The sequence below is a fragment of the Chiloscyllium punctatum genome, chromosome 5, assembly GCF_047496795.1.
Source record: "Chiloscyllium punctatum isolate Juve2018m chromosome 5, sChiPun1.3, whole genome shotgun sequence".
In the NCBI taxonomy this organism is placed as follows: domain Eukaryota; kingdom Metazoa; phylum Chordata; class Chondrichthyes; order Orectolobiformes; family Hemiscylliidae; genus Chiloscyllium; species Chiloscyllium punctatum.
Window position 1 is genome coordinate 127,092,302 of NC_092743.1, and position 22,560 is coordinate 127,114,861.

The 22,560-nt window shown below is 40.3% G+C and overlaps 1 protein-coding gene across 2 annotated transcripts in view; it reads right to left on the minus strand.

The window, feature by feature from the left end:
• The window catches only part of mib1 (MIB E3 ubiquitin protein ligase 1), a 151,204-nt gene that overhangs the window by 13,568 nt on the left and 115,076 nt on the right, over positions 1-22,560 (minus strand). For both annotated transcript variants that reach the window (XM_072571274.1, XM_072571273.1), the window contains exons 13-16: positions 6,102-6,234; positions 5,283-5,369; positions 4,768-4,929; positions 923-1,104 (exon numbers count right to left, since the gene is read on the minus strand). In XM_072571274.1, the coding sequence (XP_072427375.1) occupies positions 923-1,104; positions 4,768-4,929; positions 5,283-5,369; positions 6,102-6,234 (564 nt within the window). The remainder of the gene's footprint in view (positions 1-922; positions 1,105-4,767; positions 4,930-5,282; positions 5,370-6,101; positions 6,235-22,560) is intronic.

Genomic DNA, 22,560 nt, shown 5'->3' on the forward strand with positions numbered 1-22,560 from the left:
TTGACTTCTTGGCCCCCTTGCCAGCCGTGCTTGCACTGGTAATGACATCACCCTGCATGGAATGGTCTGATGTCATTGATGCATTTTGCAGAAGCCTCCTGCAGTCAGAGTCAAGAGCTGCAACTATGTATGTATGGCAGTGGTTTTAGTATTATGGATAATCTCACTGAGTGGACAGGCCGGGAACATGCACCATTTCTGATAAAATACAAACTGACAATTAAACTGCTGCACCACAACCTTGAAAGGACCACACACCGGACAGCAGGTGAAGGTATCATTTGCAACCACAGAGATTAATTAACCATTCCCAATTTTAGGCATATGACTCTCAATAGCAGAATATCTGTCAGCACAGATTAGAGGCCAAACCTGAGACCATTCCAGGTTTGCCTACTTCAGCTCTTCACTGCATTAATCCATTGGGCAGAATCCTTTCAAAAATATTCTACACACAAAAACCCTTATTTTCTTCCCTTAGTTTCTCTAAGGCATGTACTAATTGTTATCGAGAAATGATAAAATGGAACCAGTGTGTGGCATCTAAAAGGTAACGCTATTGGCAATTACGCTGCTTATGGCAGTCGGTAGACAAGAATATATACACTATGTATAAAATTCTGCATTCCTATGGGTAGCCTTTCCCCACTTCCTGCTAAACGACCTGCGCAAAACTGGAAATTTCCTACGCAATAAATCTTCTGAGCCATGAGGTAGCTTCATCTTTATTACTGAGTGCTTAATTAGTGCTCACTGAACAGTGCACATTTGCTAAAAATTGCTAAAAGAATGATTTAAAACAAATTACCATTAACCCCTACAAGTTAAGCTTCACTAATATTAAAAATTAATATGCAATGAGTTGATAAAATGAATGTAGCCTGCAACACCAACAGTGATGAACTAATATTGACATACAGACCTGACTTTCTCCTTATGACATTTTGCAAGGACTTTACAGAGGTTTGGATCAGGGCAAAGATCGAGTGGTGACTGTCCTTTCTTGTTGCGAATAGCAAGATCTGCTCCATTTGCAGCTAGGAAGCAAGCAATAGAAGCAGCACTCTTCTTATCTGCTCCTTGCGTTCCAAGACCCATTAGTAACTGAAAAAGGAATGTATTACAAATTTGCACAAGACATACCCAAATGATCAAAGTGCTATATTTTTGGAGAGTTACTTCTAAAAAGACAAAAGTCTTCACATGTAAAAGTTCTAAGATTATTAAAGTAAATCAAAGAGCAATCCAATTTTGTCTTGTAGAACATGTAAATTACAAATAAAAATCTTCTGGCTTCAGGTGTCGACTCAATCTAACAGTCACAGCAGAGTATATCTGAACAATCATATGCCACCGCTTCTGACTTGATAAATATGAGCTAATATTAGAGGAAACATTAATTAATAAGTGTAATATCAGATTTAACTTTAGAAAAGTCTATTGAGCAGATAAAAATATGATGGCGATTCATTCAGCTTTAAATAAAAACTGAAAGAACTGCGGATGCTGGAAACCAGAAACAAAAACAGTAATTGCTGGAAAAGTTCATTAGTTCTGGCAGCATCTGTGGAGAGAAAGAGTCTGAGCAAGGGTGATTGGACCCAAAACTTTAACTCTGATTTCTCTCCACAGACGCTGCCAGGCCTGCTGAGCTTTTCCAACAATTTGCTTTTGTTTCATTCACCTTGAAACAAATTTTTTGCCTTTTTATATTCAATACGACCAAACCCAGGTAACTGTAGACACAGAGTCTTCCTTCCCAAAACCTGTTACAACCTATCTCAGAACAACCTGTACGGTCAGTTCAAAATGGCAATTCTCAACGTCAAACATTACTATTCCTATTTCTGAAAGGAAAACATAGTGTGAGAATTTTAAAAACACTGCATCAAACCTTACCAATATCTCATTCACTTGAAAGAAAGAACAAAGGTAGTTTGACCACTGACTACTGGGTAGAATATGCATAAACGATCAGTGTGATGTCAGTAAATATAAACATTAACCTCAAATGAACAGAACACTTCAAAAGAACTCCTAAACTGCGATACAATTGTTAGCGGGGATGTGTTTGAAGAAATTCCTGACTCTCATTAAAGATGAACTTGGACTCCCAACTAGCGTAGAAGTTGACACGGTCACTAGATACATGATAGACGCAAAAGCTGTAGGTGTAGACTGGGGTCCAAAGCAGATCTTCAAACTTGGAGGAGCAGAGCATACACATCAACTCCATCAACTGTTCCTGAAGATCTGGGACAAAAAAGAAATCCCTGCTGCTCCCAGGGATTCTGCTGTTGTCGTCTTCAAGAAAGGAGAAAAAGTGAGCTATGCGAACTACTGAGGAATCTCCCTACTCTTCAACACCAGGAAGGTAGTTACCGAATCTTTGTTAGGCACCTTCTGCCAGTCTCTGACGAAATCCTTCCTGAAAGCCAGTGTAGTTTCTGACCAAACCTGATCTTCACTGCCTGGCAACTCCAAGAGAAATGCCAGGGACAACATCAACCACTCTATATTACCTTCATCCATCTAACCAAGACTTTTTGACTAAGTCAATCTTTGCGCGCAATGGAAAACCTGTCAAATGCCTGCTGTCCAGAGAAATTCATCAACATCCTGTCTCCTCCTTGACAAGATGTTGGCGTCAGTTCTCACCGATGGTAATATGACAGAATCCTTTGAGATCAAGACAGCAGTCAAGTAGGGATGTAACACTGCCTCCATTCTTTTCTCCATTTTCATCATCATCATCCTTCACCTTGTCAAGAACAAGCTCCTTAGTGGTGTGGACAGGATGGATGGAAAATCTTTCAACATCAACCGGTTGAAATCCAAGAAGAAAACAACAACCTCACTTGGGGAATTTCAGCACATGGATGGCACCTCTGCTCTCTTGGAAGAGAATCTTGAAGCCTCGCTTAATGCATTCACAAAAGCATAATGAAAAACTAGTCTCAGCCTCAACCTCAAGACGACTCAATTCCTCACTAACCTCTCAGGTCACAGTCTGGTCCATCCCTCCATTAAGAGCAATGGAGAAAGCCTCCCAAACATTTCTATCACCTGGAAAGCTACATCTAAATTAAGACTGACATCGATACAGAGTTTCAACATTATCTCCAATCTGCAAAAGCTATCTTTGGATGCCTAAGGATGAGCATCTTCAATGACCATGACATCCATGCTAATTCATACGGCTCCAAAACTTGGATTACATATTGACACCACTTGAAGTCTTCGAGAAACATCATCAACATTATTTGAGTCTGACTGCCTCCATCAGCTGGGAGAACAGGCATCCTAACATTAGTATCCTTGACACAGCCAACAGTACCAGCACTGAGACCATGATCATCTGAAACTAGCTCCGCTGGGTGGCCACCTGCTTAGGGTGCCTGTGTTTTGACTTCAACAGCAAATTACCTTCGTCCAGCTTAAGAAAGGCAAGAGGATGACAAAGGAAGCATTTCAATGACTTCCTGAAGGATTCCCTCAAGAAATGCAACACAGACATCAATATGTGGGAGACTCTCAGAAGAAACCGACTTGAATGAAGCTGTAAGAAAGGACACAATTCTTTAACCAGTTGGCAAGAGGAAATACGGCAAAGTATCTGGAGAAAGGAATGCCACTGATTTCAACGTCAAGGTTCAATTCCAACTCCTGGAAACATTTGCCAAATGTGTGGTCAGAGATGAAGCTCTAGAATCAAGCTCATCAATCATGTAAGAACCAACTGAACTGATGATCAATAATGCAGATTTCCTTGATGGGCATTCATCCTTGTTAGCGAGTGATTTCTGATGATGTATAAATGACCAGTGTGAATAGGAGAAAAATGGTCACCTTTGCTGAGAGAAAAGCCAGCAATGGTGGTGATAGGGATTTACAAGCAGGGCTCCCAATAATATTGTTTTTCCCACTGCATGGACCTCCAAATATTATGTGCAGTAGTGATTTATAGTATCAGAAATCAATAAAGGAACTGCCCTGGCATGTTGATTACAGAACTCAGGCTATTGGACAGGCTGTGGCAGAACAGTGCAGCTTAGGTATAATGGTTGCTGTCAATATTAGATTCCCTACAGTGTGGAAACAGACCCTTCAGCCCAACAAGTCCATACTGACCCTCCAAACAGTAACCCAGACCCATTTCCCTCTGACTAATGCACCTAACACTATGGGCAATTTAGCATGGCCAATTCACCTGACCTGCACATATTTCAACTGTGGGAGGCAACCGGAGCACCTGGAGGAAACCCACGCAGACACGGGGAGAATGTGCAAACTCCACACAGACAGTCACCCAAGGTTGGAATCTAACCTGTGAGGCAGCAGTGCTAGCCACTGAGCCACTGTGCTGCCCCAGAGAACAGAAGTTATGCACTGAAGTTGTTAAACTCAATATTGTGGCGAGAGGAATGTAAAGTTTGTAAGAAAATGAAGTACTATTCCTGCAGACGCCCAGGATGGAAATGTTGGAATGGCAAGCAACAGGAAGTTCAGGGCATGCTTATGCAATTCCTGCACTGGTTGAGATTACCATGAAGACACTCCTCAACCTCTCCCTTGCCTGATGTAGATAAGCTACCATCAGTTGTCTCTATAACAAAACAGCAGCCCAACAGTCCCAAAATGACTGCGACAACATCACTTTCAAGTACTGTAAATGCAAAACAGCCATTTATATAAATATTAAGCAAAAATGTTGAGATGCACATAGTACACCACAAAACTAACAATTAAGGAGTAAAATATTCTTACTGTGTTCTTGGAGGGCTCCCAGCCACTATCAACTTTTCCCACATCCTGCATATCCTGCAGTTGACGGAGCTGACATAAAGTATGATGTCTCAGGGCTTCATGGAGAGGTGTATCACCATCTTTATCCTGGATGTCCAATTTTGCACCAGCACGAACTAGTAGCTTTTAAAAAAAATGAAATTCCATTGGTTATCATCTTCCCTCACAGAGCAATTGGTTTAATAATGCCATTTTGTCTAAACTCTAAATTGGACGATTCTTAGCCCTCTTAATCAAGACTTGAGTGGAAACTTTGTATGTGTTCAGTCATATTCTAACTGAACAAAGAAATTGTCACAATATATTAAACAGTTATGCAAATAAAAATTTGTATAAATTTTCTTATTGCAGAATAGGGCACTGAGCATTCAAAGATATATTTTTTTCTACAAAAAAACATTTTCCTCAACAGTCAACTAATTATCCGCACATCACATTTTACACAGATTATTTTGCATTTGAACAGATTTTCTTACCCGAACAATTTGAGTGTGTTGACGCTCAACAGCGAGATGCAATGCAGTTTGCTGGTTTACATTTTGGATATCCAGGTTAGCATTGCCCTAAAACAAAAGTGAATCAAATACTTAAACATTGTGTCCTGACTGATGGATCATACCAATTATCTAACAGCAGTTCATTATTGGAAGAGCAGCCTTAGGAATAAGGAGACTCGGGTGAAATTACTGCATGACCAGAAGACAAAGCAACTTCTTGGGCCTTCTTGTACACTTACTCCTGGACTGGTATGCCCAGGTTCAGTTCCTGCCTATTCCTGAGGTGCACAATAACATCTCTCAAAAGGGTCATTAGAAAAATAAAACAGGTTACATTTCAAAAAAATCCATTTGATGACAAATAGACGTAAAAAACATTCAGCTTCTCGTAGACCAGAATTTCGAGCAAAAAATCTAAAATAACACCTTCACACCACTCCTGCAATTCATTATCAACCCACCTTCAGCCTCCACATTTCAAGTACCTCTCCCAGACTCTAACTACCAATGGTACAACCACCTACAACTGACAAAATAGCAGCAGTCACAATAATTTGAAATATCTCAACAGATTAGCATTTCCTTCTTTTGTGAGGCCATGCTGCTCTCAACTGTTTTCGAACCCACTTGTTCCAAAATTTAGAGCTCTAAGCTACACAAGGTTAAAGTAAGTAATTTAGGGTTAACACATCATGAGATTAGTGAATCTGCAGGTATAAATTGTCCTCATTGAATTGCAGCAGCTTTTTTGCATTGTGAGACAAACATTTCCGAATATAAACTCCATGGCAAGCTTACCTGATGTACCAGTAATTCTGCTACTTCAACATGATTGTTAAGTGCTGCTAAATGCAGAGCAGTATATCCATCATCTTTTTTCTCATCCACAATCCATGGCCTTGGGAGCTTGGAAAGTAATACACGCATGGCACTAAAATAAAAGAAAATCAGTTAAAAGTATTCATTCAGTCATCATTTTCTTCTTTACATTCCATTTCAGAGAAAATTCTAACATGCATTTTCAACTACTCAACCTTTTCCAATTTATGAAAAAGTATAACTCAGTAAGCCTGAGTAGAAGAAGAAAAAAGTATCTTCAACTTCACTCACTTCATAATTCATTAAGTTTATCCACTGAACAGCTCATTAACTAAGAAATCTCTGGTTAGCACTGAATTAGTTATGTATGCAGTTAGAAAGTTCTAATCAGCATCAGAATTAAGGTATTTGAGTAAAAAAAAAATCATAGTTTCCTATTTTTGACTAATATCCAACAAACTGAACAAAATTAAAAACAGACAATAATACAATGTACATAATGTGCATTGTATTATAAAACGTATTACAGTTGCATTTACAAAGAGAACACCAAGGATGATAAACTATCACAAGGATGATGAGAGATGCACAGCCTATTTTCACTGAAGGAGAGAATACAAAACAGTTAATTAATAACCATTTTCTTCAAACTAAAAGAGTTTTTTTGTGTGAATGAGGAAATACTTTTGCAAGGGGAAGCATGAAGATGCCCGCCCCAACAGATTAAAGAACAGCTTCTTCCCCCTACAACAAGCGAGCAGGTAGTGTTTGAAGTGGACGGGTGACCAGTTTGGATTTCCAGGCTCTTTCTGGTGTTTGCAACTGGCCTTAACTTGAGCCTGTTGAGAGGCTTGAAACAGAGTCATAGTGTCATACAGCACAGAAACAGACTCTTTGGCCCAACTTGTCGACCAGACATCCCAATGTGACCTAATCCCATTTGCCAACATTTGGCCTATATCCTTCTAAGCTCTTCCCATTCATATATCCATCCAAATGCCTTTGTAAATGTTGTAATTGTACCAACCTCCACCACTTCCTCTGTTATCTCGTTCCATACACACACCACACTCTGCGTGAAATGGTTGCTCCTCAGGTCCCTTTTAAATCTCTCCCCTCTCACATTAAACCTATGCCCTCTCGTTTACACTATGGTTATCCAAATTAATGTTAGAATAGTTAAAATCCCATAATATAATAACCCTTTTATTCTTTTTAATGCCTCACTGAATTGACTGCAGATCTGCTCAATTGCCTGCTAACTGTTTGGGAGCCTACATTACACTCCTAAGAGTGCCCCTTTCTTTATTCCCAAATACCTCTGTGCTGTAGTTTTCTGCATTCTTTCCCCATTTAACTATTCAACTCTTCTATTCTTCTTGCCGAAGTGCATAACCTCACATTTTCCCATATTATATTCCATCTGCCAAATTGTTGCCCACTTGCTCAATCTATGTACCTCTGGAGATATCCTTACCATCTGCCTCACCATCTATCTTTGTATCATCTTTCCTACTTTTCTGTCATTGTATCATCATGACTTACACATATTCTTCCTGAAAATGACAAATTTCCAAATAATGGCTTCCCATCTGTACTACTCTATCATAGGTCAACTTTGAAACATTACTCCATCTGTTGTAAAAATGACTTACCAAAAGTTAAATACCCAAGTTAATTTAGCCTTTTCATGAAGCCATCTCTAATGTTCAAAATATACCCAGAAAGGGATAAGAAAACATACATATTATCAATTTAAGCAAAATATAATGAAACTAGTGTCTCAATACCATTGCGTTGATTGAAGAGGATTGTGGGTTACTACATTAAACATTATAAAATCCCAGCATTAACACAAGGATATTTTTGTTTAAATTGGCTTAGATTCTGTAAACATAAAAAATCTCTTTTATCTGCAAACTTTCATATTGAGTTTGTTTGATTTACTCAATACATTAATGCAATACAGCTACTTATACTAATTATTAATAGAAAACTTAATATGTGTATATTTCTGAAATGTCTTTCATTGTTAGCTTCCAATATTTTGTCGAATTTCTTAATCAAAAATAAATCGAATAGCAGCTGATTTTTCAGTATTTTATCATATACACCTTTGGACTAGTTAGACTAGTAATAACAGAAATTTAAAATTATGCAGCACACACTGCAGACAAATTCATTCCTGCAGACACACTTTTGCTTTACTCTGACTGCACTCATTTTCCAAAGGTAATTCAACAACATGGCACGGTGGCTTAGTGGTTTGCACTGCTGCCTCTCAGCACCAGGGTCCCAGGTTCGATTCCAGTCTTGGGTGACTGTGTGGAGTTTGCACATTCTCCCAGTGTCTGTGTGGGTTCCCTCCAGGTACTCCAGCTTCCTCCCACAGTCTAAAGATGTGCAGGTCAGGTGAACTGGCCATGCTAAATTGCCCATAGTGTCAGGGGCATTAGACAGAGGGAAATGGGTCTGTGTGGGTTACTCTTCGGAGGGTCAGTGTGGACTGGTTGGGCCGAAGGGCCTGTTCCACACTGTAGGGAATCTAAAAAACATGATACTGGTTTTCATTATTTTGAATTCCATCTAGCTTAATAGTCTAATATTCAGTACTCGGTTGAAAAAAATTGCTTTTACTCCCAAAACAAGAGAGGAGATCTGGAAACAGCAGGTTTAAATCTAGTCAAGTCTAGTCCCACCTACCAGCACCCGGCCCATATTCCTCCAAACCCTTCCTATTCATATACCCATCCTGATGCCTTTTAAATGTTGCAATTGTACTAGCCTCCACCACTTCCTCTGGCAGCTCATTCCATATACACACCACTCTCTGAGTGAAAAAGTTGCCCCTGAGGTCTCTTTTATATCCTTCCTCTCTCACTCTAAACCTATGCCCTCTAGTTCTAGACTCTACCACCCCAGAGAGAAGACATTGTTTATTTATCCTATCCATGCCCCTCATGATTTTATAAACCTCTACAAGGTTGCCCTCAGCCTCTAATGCTCCAGGGAAAACAGCCCCGGCCTATTCAACCTCTCCCTATACCTCAAATCCCCCAACCCTAGAAACTCCTTGTAAATCTTTTCTGAACCATTTCAAGTTTCACAACATTCTTCTAACAGGAAGGAGACCAGAACTGCACGCAATATTCCAACAGTGGCATAATTAATGTCCTGTACAGCCGCAACATGACCTCTCAACTCCTGTACTCAATGCTCTGACCAATAAAGGAAAGCATACCAAACACCTCCTTCATTATCCTAGCTACCTACGACTCCACTTTCAAGAAGCTATGAACCTGCATTCCAAGGTCTCTTTGTTCAGCAACACTCCCTAGCAGTTTACCATAAAGTGTATAAGACCTGCTAAGATTTGCTTTCCCAAAATGCAGCACCTCACAATTATCTGAATTAAACTCCATCTGCCTCTCCTCAGCCCACTTCCCATCTTTCACGATTCCATTGTAATCTGAGGTAACCTTCTTGACTGTCCACTACACCTCCAATTTTGGTGCATTTTCTGCAAACTTACTAATTATACCTCACATCCAAATCATTTATATAAATGACAAAAAGTAGTGGACCCAGCACCGATCATTGCGGCACTCTGCTGCTCACAGGCCTCCAGTCTGAAAAGCAACCCTCCACCACCACCCTCTCTCTTATACCTGAAGATACAGCGACAATGGTGGGTAAATTGAAATACAAAATACTCAAGAGACCAGAATTAAAGGGATATGAATAACATATGCGTTGTGTGTTTAAGGAGATTAGATAGTTAGGAAGTGGACAGGTCATGGACAGATTTGAAACAAGAATTTAAAACTGGTACTTTTACTGTTGGCAAGTTTGGAAAAGCCACTATTGTACACCCAATTCTGTATCATACTCACCTAAAACTAAGAGTATTAGCTGAGAACTCCTAGCCATCTCATATTGCAAAGAATGAGTGTTGTATTAAATAAAGCTTACAAATTGTTCAGAGTCTCTTCCAGAGTATATATACACTTCTGTTTATATGTTACATACTTTCAGCTTACGAAAATACTTATCCCCACTTTTAGAGTTACAATTAAGAGGTTTGTAAAATTATCACATTTTGGAACTGGACTTTAAATTTGTTTTGCATGAGGGGATTGTGTGATCTGTTCAGTAGCCTGCCTGGCAATGAGCCTTGGAAATGAAAGGCAGAATCGCTGAACTGAAAGTGCAAGGCTTTTTACATTGAGATAATGATCACAGCCTTTGAGTATATCAGGAGTAGATCCTAAATCTCCCAGTGTCCCAGAAGGATTTCATAGGTAGCGAGCTGTAAACAGTGTATCATAATTCACCTCTTCATTTCTAAGACTGAAGGAAATTGGGATCAAGGATAAACAACTAACATTTCTATTTTTATACAAAGCTATTGTATTTACATGGAAAGAGGAGAGAGAAACCATTTTCAGATTAAGTTACATTCTTCCCTATGAAAAACTAAAGTTGCCATCCTCCCGGACCATGAAGTAGCTCTCACATTAATGAGGTGCTACATTTTGGGAAAGCAAATCTTAGCAGGTCTTAAACACTTAATGGTAAAGCTGCTAGGGAATGTTGCTGAACAATGAGACCTTGGAATACCTCAGGAGAGGGAAGAGAATGAGGAGAGTCCTTCTTTATATCCTCAGTCATTGCAGGAATTTAACGCACACGGTTGGCATCACTATGCACTAAAAACTAGCCGTGCAGTCAACTGAAGTATTTCAGATTTGTTAGCTTTAAAGAGAAATCTGAAATTTTCATGTGCCTTATCTTAACAGAGATTGCAACAGATATATGCGAGCGTTAGTGACAGCCTGTGACATCAAGACCGCACTTGACCAGGCGTGGCATCAAGGAGCTCAAGCAAAACTGGAATGAATGGGTATCGGGGCAAACCCTCAGCTGATTGGAGTCATACCTGAAACATAGGAGGACAGCTGTGGTTGTTGGAGGACAGTCATCTCTGCTCCAGAAGTTTCTCAGGATAGTATCAGAGACCCAACCATCTTCAGCTACTTCAATGACCTTTCCTCCATCAAAAGGTCAGAAGTGGGGGATGTTTGCTCGTGACTGCCCAATATTCTGCACCATTCAAGACTCCTCAGATACTGAAGCAGTCCATGTTCAAATGTAACAATGTCTGGACAATATCCAGGTTTGGTCTGATAAGTGGCAAGTAACATTTGCACCACACAAAAATCAGGCAAAGACCATCTCCAATAACACTCCAATGCACCCTCAGCTATCTTCCCCTAGCCCCACCCCCTTCTATTTATCTCTCCACCCGAGGCTCCCAGCCTTATTCCTGAAGAAGGATTTTTGACCGAAACATCGATTTTCCTGCTTCTCTAATGCTGCCTGACCTGCTATGCTTTTCCAGAACCACACTCTCATCTCCAATAACAGACAATCTAACCATGGCCCTATGACTTTCAATGGTGTTATCATTACCAAATTCCCCAATATCAACACCCTGAGGGTTACCATTGACTAGTAATCCAACTGGGCTTTCCACATAAATACTGACTACTACAGCAGGTCAGAGGCTAGAGACTGCAGTGAGTAACTCATCTCCTGACGAAATAAGAAGGGAGTAAGGCAAAGACAGGAAGTTATAGGCCAATTATCCTGACCTCAGTTGCTCGTAATATTTTGGAGCCCATTGTGAAGGATGAAATTTCTGAATATGTGCAAGTACATGGTAAAATAGGGCAAAGTCAGCATGGTTTCATCAAGGGGAGGTCATGCCCGACAAATCTGTTGGAATTCTTTGAGGTAATGAGCAGGTTAGACCAAGGAGAGCCAATGGATGTTACCTATCTGGACTTCTAGAAGGCCTTTTATAAGGTGCCATGCAGGATGCTGCTGAGTAAGAGAACGGCCCATGATATCAGACTCAAGGTACTATCACAAATAGAAGATTGGTTGTCTGGCAGAAGGCAGAGAGCGGGGATAAAAGGGTTATTCTTAGGAAGGAAGCCAATTACTAGTGGTGCTCTACAAAGGTCAGTATTGGGTCCACAACTTTTTGCTTTATACATTAACGACCTAGATGAAGGAACTCAGCACTTTAGCCATGTTTGCAGATGATAGGTGGAGAGGCAGGTAGTATTGAGCAGGCAGAAAGATTTAGACAGGTTAGGAGAGTGGGAAAATGTTACAAAGTTGAGGGCGTGTACTGTAAGTTTAAGACAGAGTGAATATTGCTTTGTACAGAGAACTTACAAACATCTGTTACATGACTAGCTTGCTCTTTGAGTGTACTGGAAAATTAAAAATATGTAACATTTGGCTGTGAAATGGATACCTGAGTTTATTGCTGTTTTGACAACAACCAGTTTAAATTATGCCCCAGGATACTAAAACCCAATTGAGTTTGAATTTAATATTTTGCCAATAGAAAAGGCAGGCAGTTTGAAAGTCAGACAGAGCAACTGCCATTTGAAACACTCTATCAAAGGTACCTTTTCATATGAGACATATTCGCAATCAAAAAAAGACAACAACTGAGGAGGTCTTCAGCCAGAAGAAGAAAGACACCAGTGACGACAGCCACTATATGGTTTTGACAGCAAATTGACGTAATTTTTGTAAATGTTTTATTGGAACAGTATATTATTATAGAGATCACGGCAGATAATAAGCAGCTAAGAGAAAGGGAGACTTAGAGTTCTGAACAGCTGTTGTTTAATGTTCACTCTTAGAGTTGAAGAATAAATTAATATTCTTTAAGTGGTGGAACTTGGGTATTTTCTGTCACTCATATTTAACAGATTATGAGGTGAGGTGGGCTTTTCTGGATGTTTGGTTTAATTAATCGAAGGGTTCACCATTGTGTCGTAACACAAAGAAGTGGCAAATGAAATACAAAGCGGAAAAGTGTGAGGCCATGCACTTTGGTACGAAGAACAGAGGCACGGACTTTGAAGTGCAAAGACACTTGGGAGTCCTAGTCCAAGTTTCTCTTAAGGTAAACTTGCAGGTTGAGTCAGTAGTTAGGAAGGTAAATACAATTCTGTCACTCATCTCAAGAGGACTAGAATGTAAAAGCAGGGATGTACTTCTGAGGCTTTCTTAAGTTCTGGTCACACCACATTTGGAGTATTGCGAGCAATTTTGAGCCCCATAACTCAGAAAGGATGTACCGACCCTGGACCCAATCCAGAGGAGGTTCACGAGAATGATCCCACGAATGAAAAGCTTAACATATGAGGAACATCTGAAGACTCTGGGACTATATGTGATGGGGTTTAGAAGGATGAGGGGAATCTTACAGAACACTGAGTGGCCTGGACAGATTGGACATTGAGGAGATGTTTCATTGGCAGAAGAGAAGAGGACCTGAGGGGAGAGACTTAGAGTAAAGGGAAGACCCTTTAGAATGGAGATAAGGAAAATCTTCTTTAACCAGAGAGTGGTGAATCTCTGGAATTCATTGCTTTTACTCCAAGTCTGTCCCCTCAGGTCCATAAAAGGCTGTGAAGGCCAGAGCATTGAATATATTTAAAACAGAGATAGATAAATTCCCGATTGCCAAGGGGATCAAAGGTTACAGGGAGAAAGCAGGAAAATGGGGTTGAAAAATCTATCAGCCATGATCGAATGTTGGAGCAGACTTGATGAATTGAATGGCCTAATTTTTGCTTGTATGTCTTATGTCTTACTCCCTGCAGTTTCAACAGCACTCAAGAGGCTCGAATTCATCCAGGACAAAGCAGCACGTTTGACTGGTACCAAATGCACAAGTATCCCTCTACTACTGATACTCAGTAGCAGCAGTGTGTACTATCTACAAGATACAGAGCAGAAATTCAAAAATCCTTAGACAGCACCTTCCAAACCCACAACCGCTTCCATCGAGAAGGCCAAGGTTGGAGATACATGAAAACACCAACACCTGCGAGTACCCCTCCAAGCCGCTCACTATTCTGTCTTGGGAATATATCACCATTCCTTCACTGTCGCAGGGTCAAATTCCTGGAATTCACTTCTTAGGGGCATTGTGGGTCAACCTACAGCACATGGGCTACAGCAGTTCAAGGCAGCACTCTGAAGGGCAAATTGGAATGGGCAATAAATGTTAGCCAGCCAGTGACGCCCATGTCCCATGTGTCAATAAAAAACACTGAATTACTTAAAACTTTTAAGATGTATTGTTACACCGAGCAAATAATTTTAAGACCGTTTTTAAATAGCAATGAGATTCGTGCTGCTTTCTTGCTAAAATATGCATTTGTAGCACAAACCAAAAGTATACAATTTGGATGCTTTAACTCATAATGTTAACACTAGTATCTACATTGTGAAGACATTTCAGAACAGCAGGAAATAATCTGTTGTAGATTAGAACACAAATCTTCAGCACACATCGCATGTGAGGCATATGGGTTAAGTGCAGGCATCACTGTCACACATTAAAATAGGAATCAGCTGTCTGCTGAGTCAGCTAGGGATACATTAAACAGAAGCCAACTCATGAAAACAAAGGTCACTTCAATGTCAGAGAAATAAAGGCACTTTAACAACCATTGCTAAATAATCTGAAGTGTCAGCACAACTATCAAAATATATTATCTTTATTTTGAAGTAGATATCTCAACTCATTTATATTCAACAGCCAATATCACAGCTGGTATAATAATGTTTTCTCAAGTGAACTGGAAACTTTGATTCCGTTAAATCAAAAATCTCAGTCACGGTCAGTCAGACTAAGAATGGTGAGAAACTGGAAGACAGCTGACAACAAGGAGATACGGAAGAAAAGTGGAAGATGAAAAAAAATGCAAGATGAGAAACTTGAGCCTCCAATGCTTGATGTTCTGCAGCACTCTTGATTACTTAAAAACCTGCAGACTAACTTTTAGTGATGACGTCTACATGAAACAAAAGTTATTTTGTTCTTCTGTAGTCTCTGAACATGAAGAAACTAGATAAAGTTGTCTTCTCAGATATAAAATGTGTGATCTGAAACTTTGTAATTTTCTTCTCCTATCCAGCCAACTTATTATCCCTTCTCATTTGGTATCAAATGTGGATATATAACTTTCAGTTCTTGAATTAAGCTATGAATGAATATGGTATAAAGTTCAGACCCCAATATGGATTAAGTGGTAAAGATCATTTGCCAATTGTTGTGGTTCTGTTCGCCGAGCTGGGAATGTGTGTTCCTCCGGAGGAAATATCACAGAAGCGCTTCACAGGAGGTTCCCAAGCACTGAGGATGTCACCTAGACAGGGAACGAAACGTCTGCAACACAAATTCCCAGCTCGGCGAACAGAACCACAACAACGAGCACCCGAGCTACAAATCTTCTCACAAACTTTGATCATTTGCCAGTATTCATATTATTTTGAACCTACATGTTGTCTAAAACCTGTACAAACAAAACAAGCAACACAAGACAATCGAAAAACATTTCCACGATTGAAAAGCAGTTTGCACATTTAACTCAATGCAAATCACATCATAACATTGGCAGCTTATTGTCTCACAAGTGAACCGGTTATGCAATACTGTGACTGCATTTTACGTAACTGATTTGAATGAAAGACTTGTTTGGCACCCCACCACTTCAGGAATAAATATTCAAATCACCAACTTGGATTCCCACTTGATATTGAAATTCAAGTAATTCCTAAATAACCCAATAGATGGGGCTTTTCATTTAGGTGGCAAAAATGGTCAGGAACAGTCTGACCTTGGGATTGTGTACTGAATATTTGAATAACGTGCCACAGCTGCTTTAGTGAAATACATACCGGCGTACCACTTGTGGTGGCAGATGGCACTTAGAAAGTGCCCTTGCACAATTGAAAACACAAGGTGCTCACTCTGGTTAAGGCTTTGTTTCACAGCTGGAAAGGATCCTCAAAACAGTTATCATGCACTCCTGGCAAAACTTACTAAAGGCAATTTGAGCCAATTGATCCTTAATTTCTCCTCATCGGTAGTGACTAACTAATAAGTAAGTCATAATAAAGCCTAATTAATAACAGGAAAACTCAGCAAAAAAAAACTGCACACCAAAACATAACATTTTGGTTCCAGAGAAAGAAATACAATTTCATCTAATCTTTCAAATATTCACATTCTCAGTTAGAATCAACATATCTGGATGATGAGGGCAATACAACTTGGTCAGAAAATTTGCACAAGGGGTTTGGGATAGAGTAGACAGGGTAATACTGTTTCTGTTCACAGAAGAGTAAAAAATCAGAGAACGGGGACTAAAATAATTGTCCAAAGCAGCAAGGACATCATGAGACAAAACAATTTCAAGCATTGAGTGCATAGGGTCTAGAATGGACTTAAGAGTTTGACAGAGGCAGATTCAACACTGCCTTTCAAAAGCGATTTGGATAATTATCTGAAGAAAAAAAGCTGTCTTACAAGGACAACTGTGTCCAGCTCTGGTCGCCAAGTTGTAGGAAGGATATTATTAAGCTGGAGAAGATATAGAAGAGATTTACCAGGACGTTGCAGGGTAAGGAGGGTTTAAATTATGAAGAAAGGCTGGGACTTTTTTCATTGGAGTGTAGGAGGTCGAGACGCAACCTGATAATAGTTTATAAAATTATGAGGGGTATAGATAGAGTTAATCATTGTTGTCTTTTCCCTAAGATGGGGGTTCTCAAGACCTGGGGGTATATATTTTTTAAGGTTAGAGGAAAGAGATTTAAAAAAAGATGAGGCAGATTTGTTTTTACACATGGGGGTGTGAGGGTTTGTGTGTGCAATGAACTCCCTGAGGAAGTGGACTTGGGTACAATTACAACATTTAAAAGACATTTGGATAGATACATGAACAGGAAAGGTTTGGAAGGATATGGGCCCAGAGCAGGCAGATGGGACTAGTTTAGTTTGAGTCTATGTTCAGCACAGACTGGTTGCACTGAAGGCCTGTTTGCATGCTGTATGACTATATGACAAAGTCAGGAAGTCGAAGAAACAAAGCTGCTCTGGCAGACAGGCAGCACAAACAAAAGGTGAAGTGACCTCATTTTGTACTATAACCATTCCACAGCTTTAATAAACGTTTAAAATCAAATTACTAAAGATTGATGAGTTGTGTGATGGATGTCAACTTCCACACTTATATCAACAAGTAACCTCTGCTTGGATTGTAAATTTCTTTGGCCTTCACATGGTCTCAGCACAAACAGCTTACATTTGGTACTCATGATCAAAGTCCAGTAATGGAAAGAAACTGGACAGTTTTGGTATTGGACTATTTCAATGCTATCCTGATTGGCCTCCTATTTAGCACCAACTGTAAATGTCAGCACACTTAACTCGACTGTATCCTGAATCATGTTCTGCTCAACCAGTATCCCAGTGTTCACTGACATATTTTTGTTCCTGTCTCAGTTTAATCTGCATCTAAAATTCTCAGCTAAGTTTTCAAATAGCTGCATAGCTATTTCCTTCTTTAACCACCTTTAATAATCATCTCAACCAAACTCACCTGAAACCAAACTTTTCATTACTGTCACATTGTGACCCCATTATTGAGAGTTATGGCTTAAAGTGTCTGGGTTAAGCAGCCTGGAATGCCATACATAAATCACTTCATCTCCCTCTCCTTAGTTAAGGGCCCTGTTAAAATCCATCTCTGAATCAATATCCAATTCTGTTCACATGGCACTCAAAAACCTTGGAGTGCTTACATGGAAAATGCAATTCAACCAATGCCACACATCTCTATCTGATACAAGTACCCTTTAAACAGTATATAGGAGAGAGGTAGCATAGTGATACCATCACTGGACTAGTAATTCAGAAATCCAAACCAATGCTCTGGAGACATCAGCTTGAAGCCCACCATGGCAGATAGTGAAATTGGAATCGGAAAAAAAAATAAAAAGTTAGCCCAATGGTGACCATATAACCATGGTCAATTGTCATAAAACCTAACAAAAATCAAAAGAACTGTGGATGCTGTAAATCAGAAACAAAAACAAATTGCTGGAAAAGGTCTGGCAACATTTTGGGTCCGGTATTCTGAGGATCACTGGATCAAAAACGTTAACTCTGATCTCCCTCCACAGATGCTGCCAGACCTGCTGAGCGTTTCTAGCAATTTCTGTTTTTGTGACATAAGACCAATATGACTAAGTAATGTACTTTAGGGAAAGCATTTAGCAATCTTTATCTGTTTTGACCGACATGTGACCCCAGACCCACAGCAGTGTGGTTGACTTGTAAGTGCTGTCTTGGCAGTTAGGGTCAGTCAACAAACACTGGCCTCACCACATCCCATGAATGAATAAAAAAAAGAGTAAAATATTTCAATTAAGCCAACTGGCATCCCTTGCAAACCCACTAGGCTTGAGTTAAACACTTTACAGAAGGGCAGAGGTACAACAACTCAAGAACAAGTACATTACAATCACCATTCTGGACTTAATGCTGTGTTCAACACCTTCAGATTGTGAACCCACTCCCATTCCTTTCCTTTCTTTTAGCTTTACTTGTTAAATGCTGTTACCGTGTCCTCTGTCTCTCCTCCCCCACCCCAGTGAGACTGTCTGTTCTTTCCAGTATGGCAATTAGACACGCTGTTCTGCCAATCTCACATTCCGATCAGTTAATCTGCTCTATCAACACCCTTTCTCCCCCAGCATGCCACCACCTCCCCCACCACAAGTGTTGCATAAATGTTGGCCCCTCCACACTTCACATCAGCTCTGACAAGAGTTATATACTCAAATGTTAGCTTGCTCTTTCTCCACGGATACTGCCTGACCAAGTGATCTCCAGCATTTCTTGTTTTCAGTATGTCACAACCAAGGCTACCTGAACTGCTCCTGAAGCCACAAAAAGCAGTGGCAAATTATAGGGTTATCAAGATTTTACTCAAGCATAATGATAAGTGTTATCGGAGAGTGGCCATCATAGTCTAGGACTGAAGTCCTAAGTACCAATTAGGTTCACAGAAGCAGGAGTAGCTCTGCCATTCATTAAGATCATGGCTGATCTATCCATTGTCTCCTCCTTACCTGCATTATCCCAATAACCCTCAATTCCTATACCATGCAAACACCCATCCAACTGCATCTTGAATAGAGTCATAGAGATGTACAGCACGGAAACAGACCCTTTGGTCCAACCCGTCCATGTCGACCAGATATCCCAACCCAATCTAGTCCCACCTGCCAGCACTAGGCCCATATCCCTCCGAACCTTTCCTATTTATATACCCATCCAAATACCTCTTAAATGTTGCAATTGTACCAGCCTCCACTACTTCCTCTGGTAGCTCATTCCATACACGTACCACCCTCTGCATGAAAAAGTTGCCCCTTAGGTCTCTTTTATATCTTTCCCCTCTCACCCTAAACCTATGCCCTCTAGTTCTGGATTCCCCGACCACAGGGAAAAGACTTTGTCTATTTATCCCTCATAATTTTGTAAACCTCTATTATATATTTAATGAAGCTGCCTCTAATGCTTCCTTGGGCAGAGAATTCCTCAGAACACTACTTTCTGGAAAAACCAGTTGCTCCTCATCTCTGTCCTAAATTTACTTCCCCTAATCTTGAGGCCACGTACCGCAGTCCTGGTTTCACCCATCAGTGGAAACAACTTGCCTGCCTCTATCTTCTCTGTCCCTTTCATAATTTTACATGTTTCTATAAAATCCCCTCTCATTCTTCTAATTCTAGGGAGTAGAGTACCAGACAGTTCAACCTTGCCTCATAGGGTAATTCCCTCATCTCCAGAATCAACTTGGTGAACTTCCTCTGCACTGCCTCCAAAGCCAATATATCCCTCCTCACATAAGGAAACCACAACTGCACACAATACTCCAGGTGTGACCTCATCAACACCTTGTACAATTGCAGCAGAACCTTCCTGCTCTTAAATTTAATTCCTCTACAATGAAAGCCAATATTCCGTTTGCTTTCCTGATTACCTGTTGCACCTGTAAATCAACCAACCTTTAGCAATTCATGTCTGAGCACTCCTAAGTCCCTCTGTACAACAGCATGCTGCAACGTTTCACTATTTAAATAATACTCTGACCTACTACTTTTAATTGCAAAGTAGATAATCTCACATTTACCAACATTGTACTCCATCTGCCAGACCCTTGCCCACTGACTTAACCTATCTAAATCTCTCTGCAGACACTCCACATCCCCTGCCCAGTTTACCTTTCCACTCAATTTAGTGTCAGCAGCAAACTTGGATATGTTACACTCAGTCTCCTCTTCCAAATCACTTATATATATCATGAACAGTTGCAGGCCCAGCACAGACTCCTGCGACACCCCACTCACCACTGATCTCCAACCACAGAAACACCTATTTATCCCAACTCTCTGCTTTCTATTGGTTAACCAGTCGTCTATCCATGCTGGTACATTCCCTGCAACTCTTAAGCATTCTTATCTTAGGGATAAGTCTTTTATGCAGCACCTTATCGAACACTTTCTGGAAATCGACGTATACAACATGCACCTGCTTGGACGCTGCCTGAACTGCTGTGCTCTTCCAGCACCACTAATCCAGAATCTGGTTTCCAGCATCTGCAGTCATTGTTTTTACCTGTTTTCCACCACCCGTGGCACTTGTTACATCCTTAAAGAACCCCAGTAAGTTTGTCAAACACAACCTTCCCTTCCTGAATCCATGCTGCGACTGCCTGATGGAAACCTTTCCATCCAGTTGTCTCACTATTTCTTCTTTAATGATGGCTTCCAGCATTTTCCCAACTACAGATGTTAAGCTAACTGGCCTATAGTTACCTACCTTTTGCCTACACCCTTTTTTAAACAGCGACATAATATTCACTGTCTTCCAGTCTGCCGGGACCTGTCCAGAGTCCAGCAACTTTGGTAAATTATTACTGACACCATAGGACCAGGGGACTTATCTACCTTTAGACCATCAAGTTTGCTCAACAGTACCCCTTTAGTGATAACAATTGAATTGAGGTCCTCACCTCCCATCGTATCCTTAGTGTCATTCTTTAGCATGTTAGACACATCTGCCACTGTGAAAACTGACACAAAACAGTTAGTCAACGCCTCAGCCATTTCAGCATTAACCATTATTAATTCCCCTTTCTCATCCTGCAAGGGACCTACATCCACTTTATGCACTCTTCTCCATTTTATACATTTACAAAAACTTTTCAGACCTATTTTTACACTCTTTGCTAGTTTGCATTTATAATCTATTTTTCCTTTCTTTCTTGCGTACTTTGCTGTTCTTTATGGCTTTTTAAAGTTTTCTCAATCTTCCTGTTTCCCACTACTCTTGGCTACTTTGTAAACTTGAGCTTTTAATTTGATGCCTTCCTTTATTTCCTTGGTTATCCAAGGCTGGCTCACCCTACCCTTTCTATTATTATTTTTGATTGGAATATACTTTCCTTGAGCACTGTAAAATATCTCTTTGAAAGTCCTCCACTGTTCCTTAACTCTTCCATCATATAACTTGTGCACCCAATCTAATTTAGCCAACTCCTTCCTCATGCTATTATTGTCTTCCTTGTTTAAGCATAACATCCTGGCTTTAGATAATACTATTTCACCCACCATTTGTATTTGAAATTCGATCATACGGTGATCACTCTGAGAGGATCCTTAACTGCAAGATCATTAATTTTACCTGTCTCATAACAGAGGACCAAATCAAAGCTTGCACATGCTTCCTTGTAGGTTCAGTAACATGTTGTTCAAGAAAGTTATCATGGATGAGTTTTATGAACTCCTCTTCAAGACTGCCTCTATCAACCTGATTTGGCCAATCAATGTGCATGTCGAAGCCCTCCTTGACTATTGCCATTCCAGTCTTACATGCTTCATACATTTCTTTATCAATCACTCCCTCATTCTAGTCCCTCTGCGATTTTCAGACCAATCGTTGTGACTGCAGTACCATCTCCCAGAATGCCTCTCAGTGATGTCTTTGCTGCACTGTGATTGGATGAGAGAGGGTGCGCTGCGGAGGTCTCCCATTTAGTGATGACTGCGGTGATGTCTCCCAGAATTCCGCTCTCAGCTGCCCTACTTCGCCGTCTCACGAACAGCAGCTTACTTGTTGCCTTTTAGCTACATTAAGTCCCGATTTAATGTTGCTTTGCTTTTATGTCAGCAAGTTCGAGCACTTGTATTCTTTGGTTATGAGATATATTTTGAAATTGATTCCTATGTAAAGCAATTTCCAAGTTTCAGGCTTCTCCCTCCCCAGTCTGAGAGTTGCTGCCTCTCTCCAATCCTTGGCCTGCAGGTTGTAGCCACTTACTCCTTCTCACCCTCCCAGTCATGCCCTCTTCCCCCATCCTGGACTTAGGCTCCCATTCAATGTGCAGTTTGTACCTGAAGCAGAAGTTCTGACATTGTAGAAGTGAGAGACCCAATGGTTTAGAAATGCTTGGGCTTTTACAGTCCTTTTTCTTTGAAATAG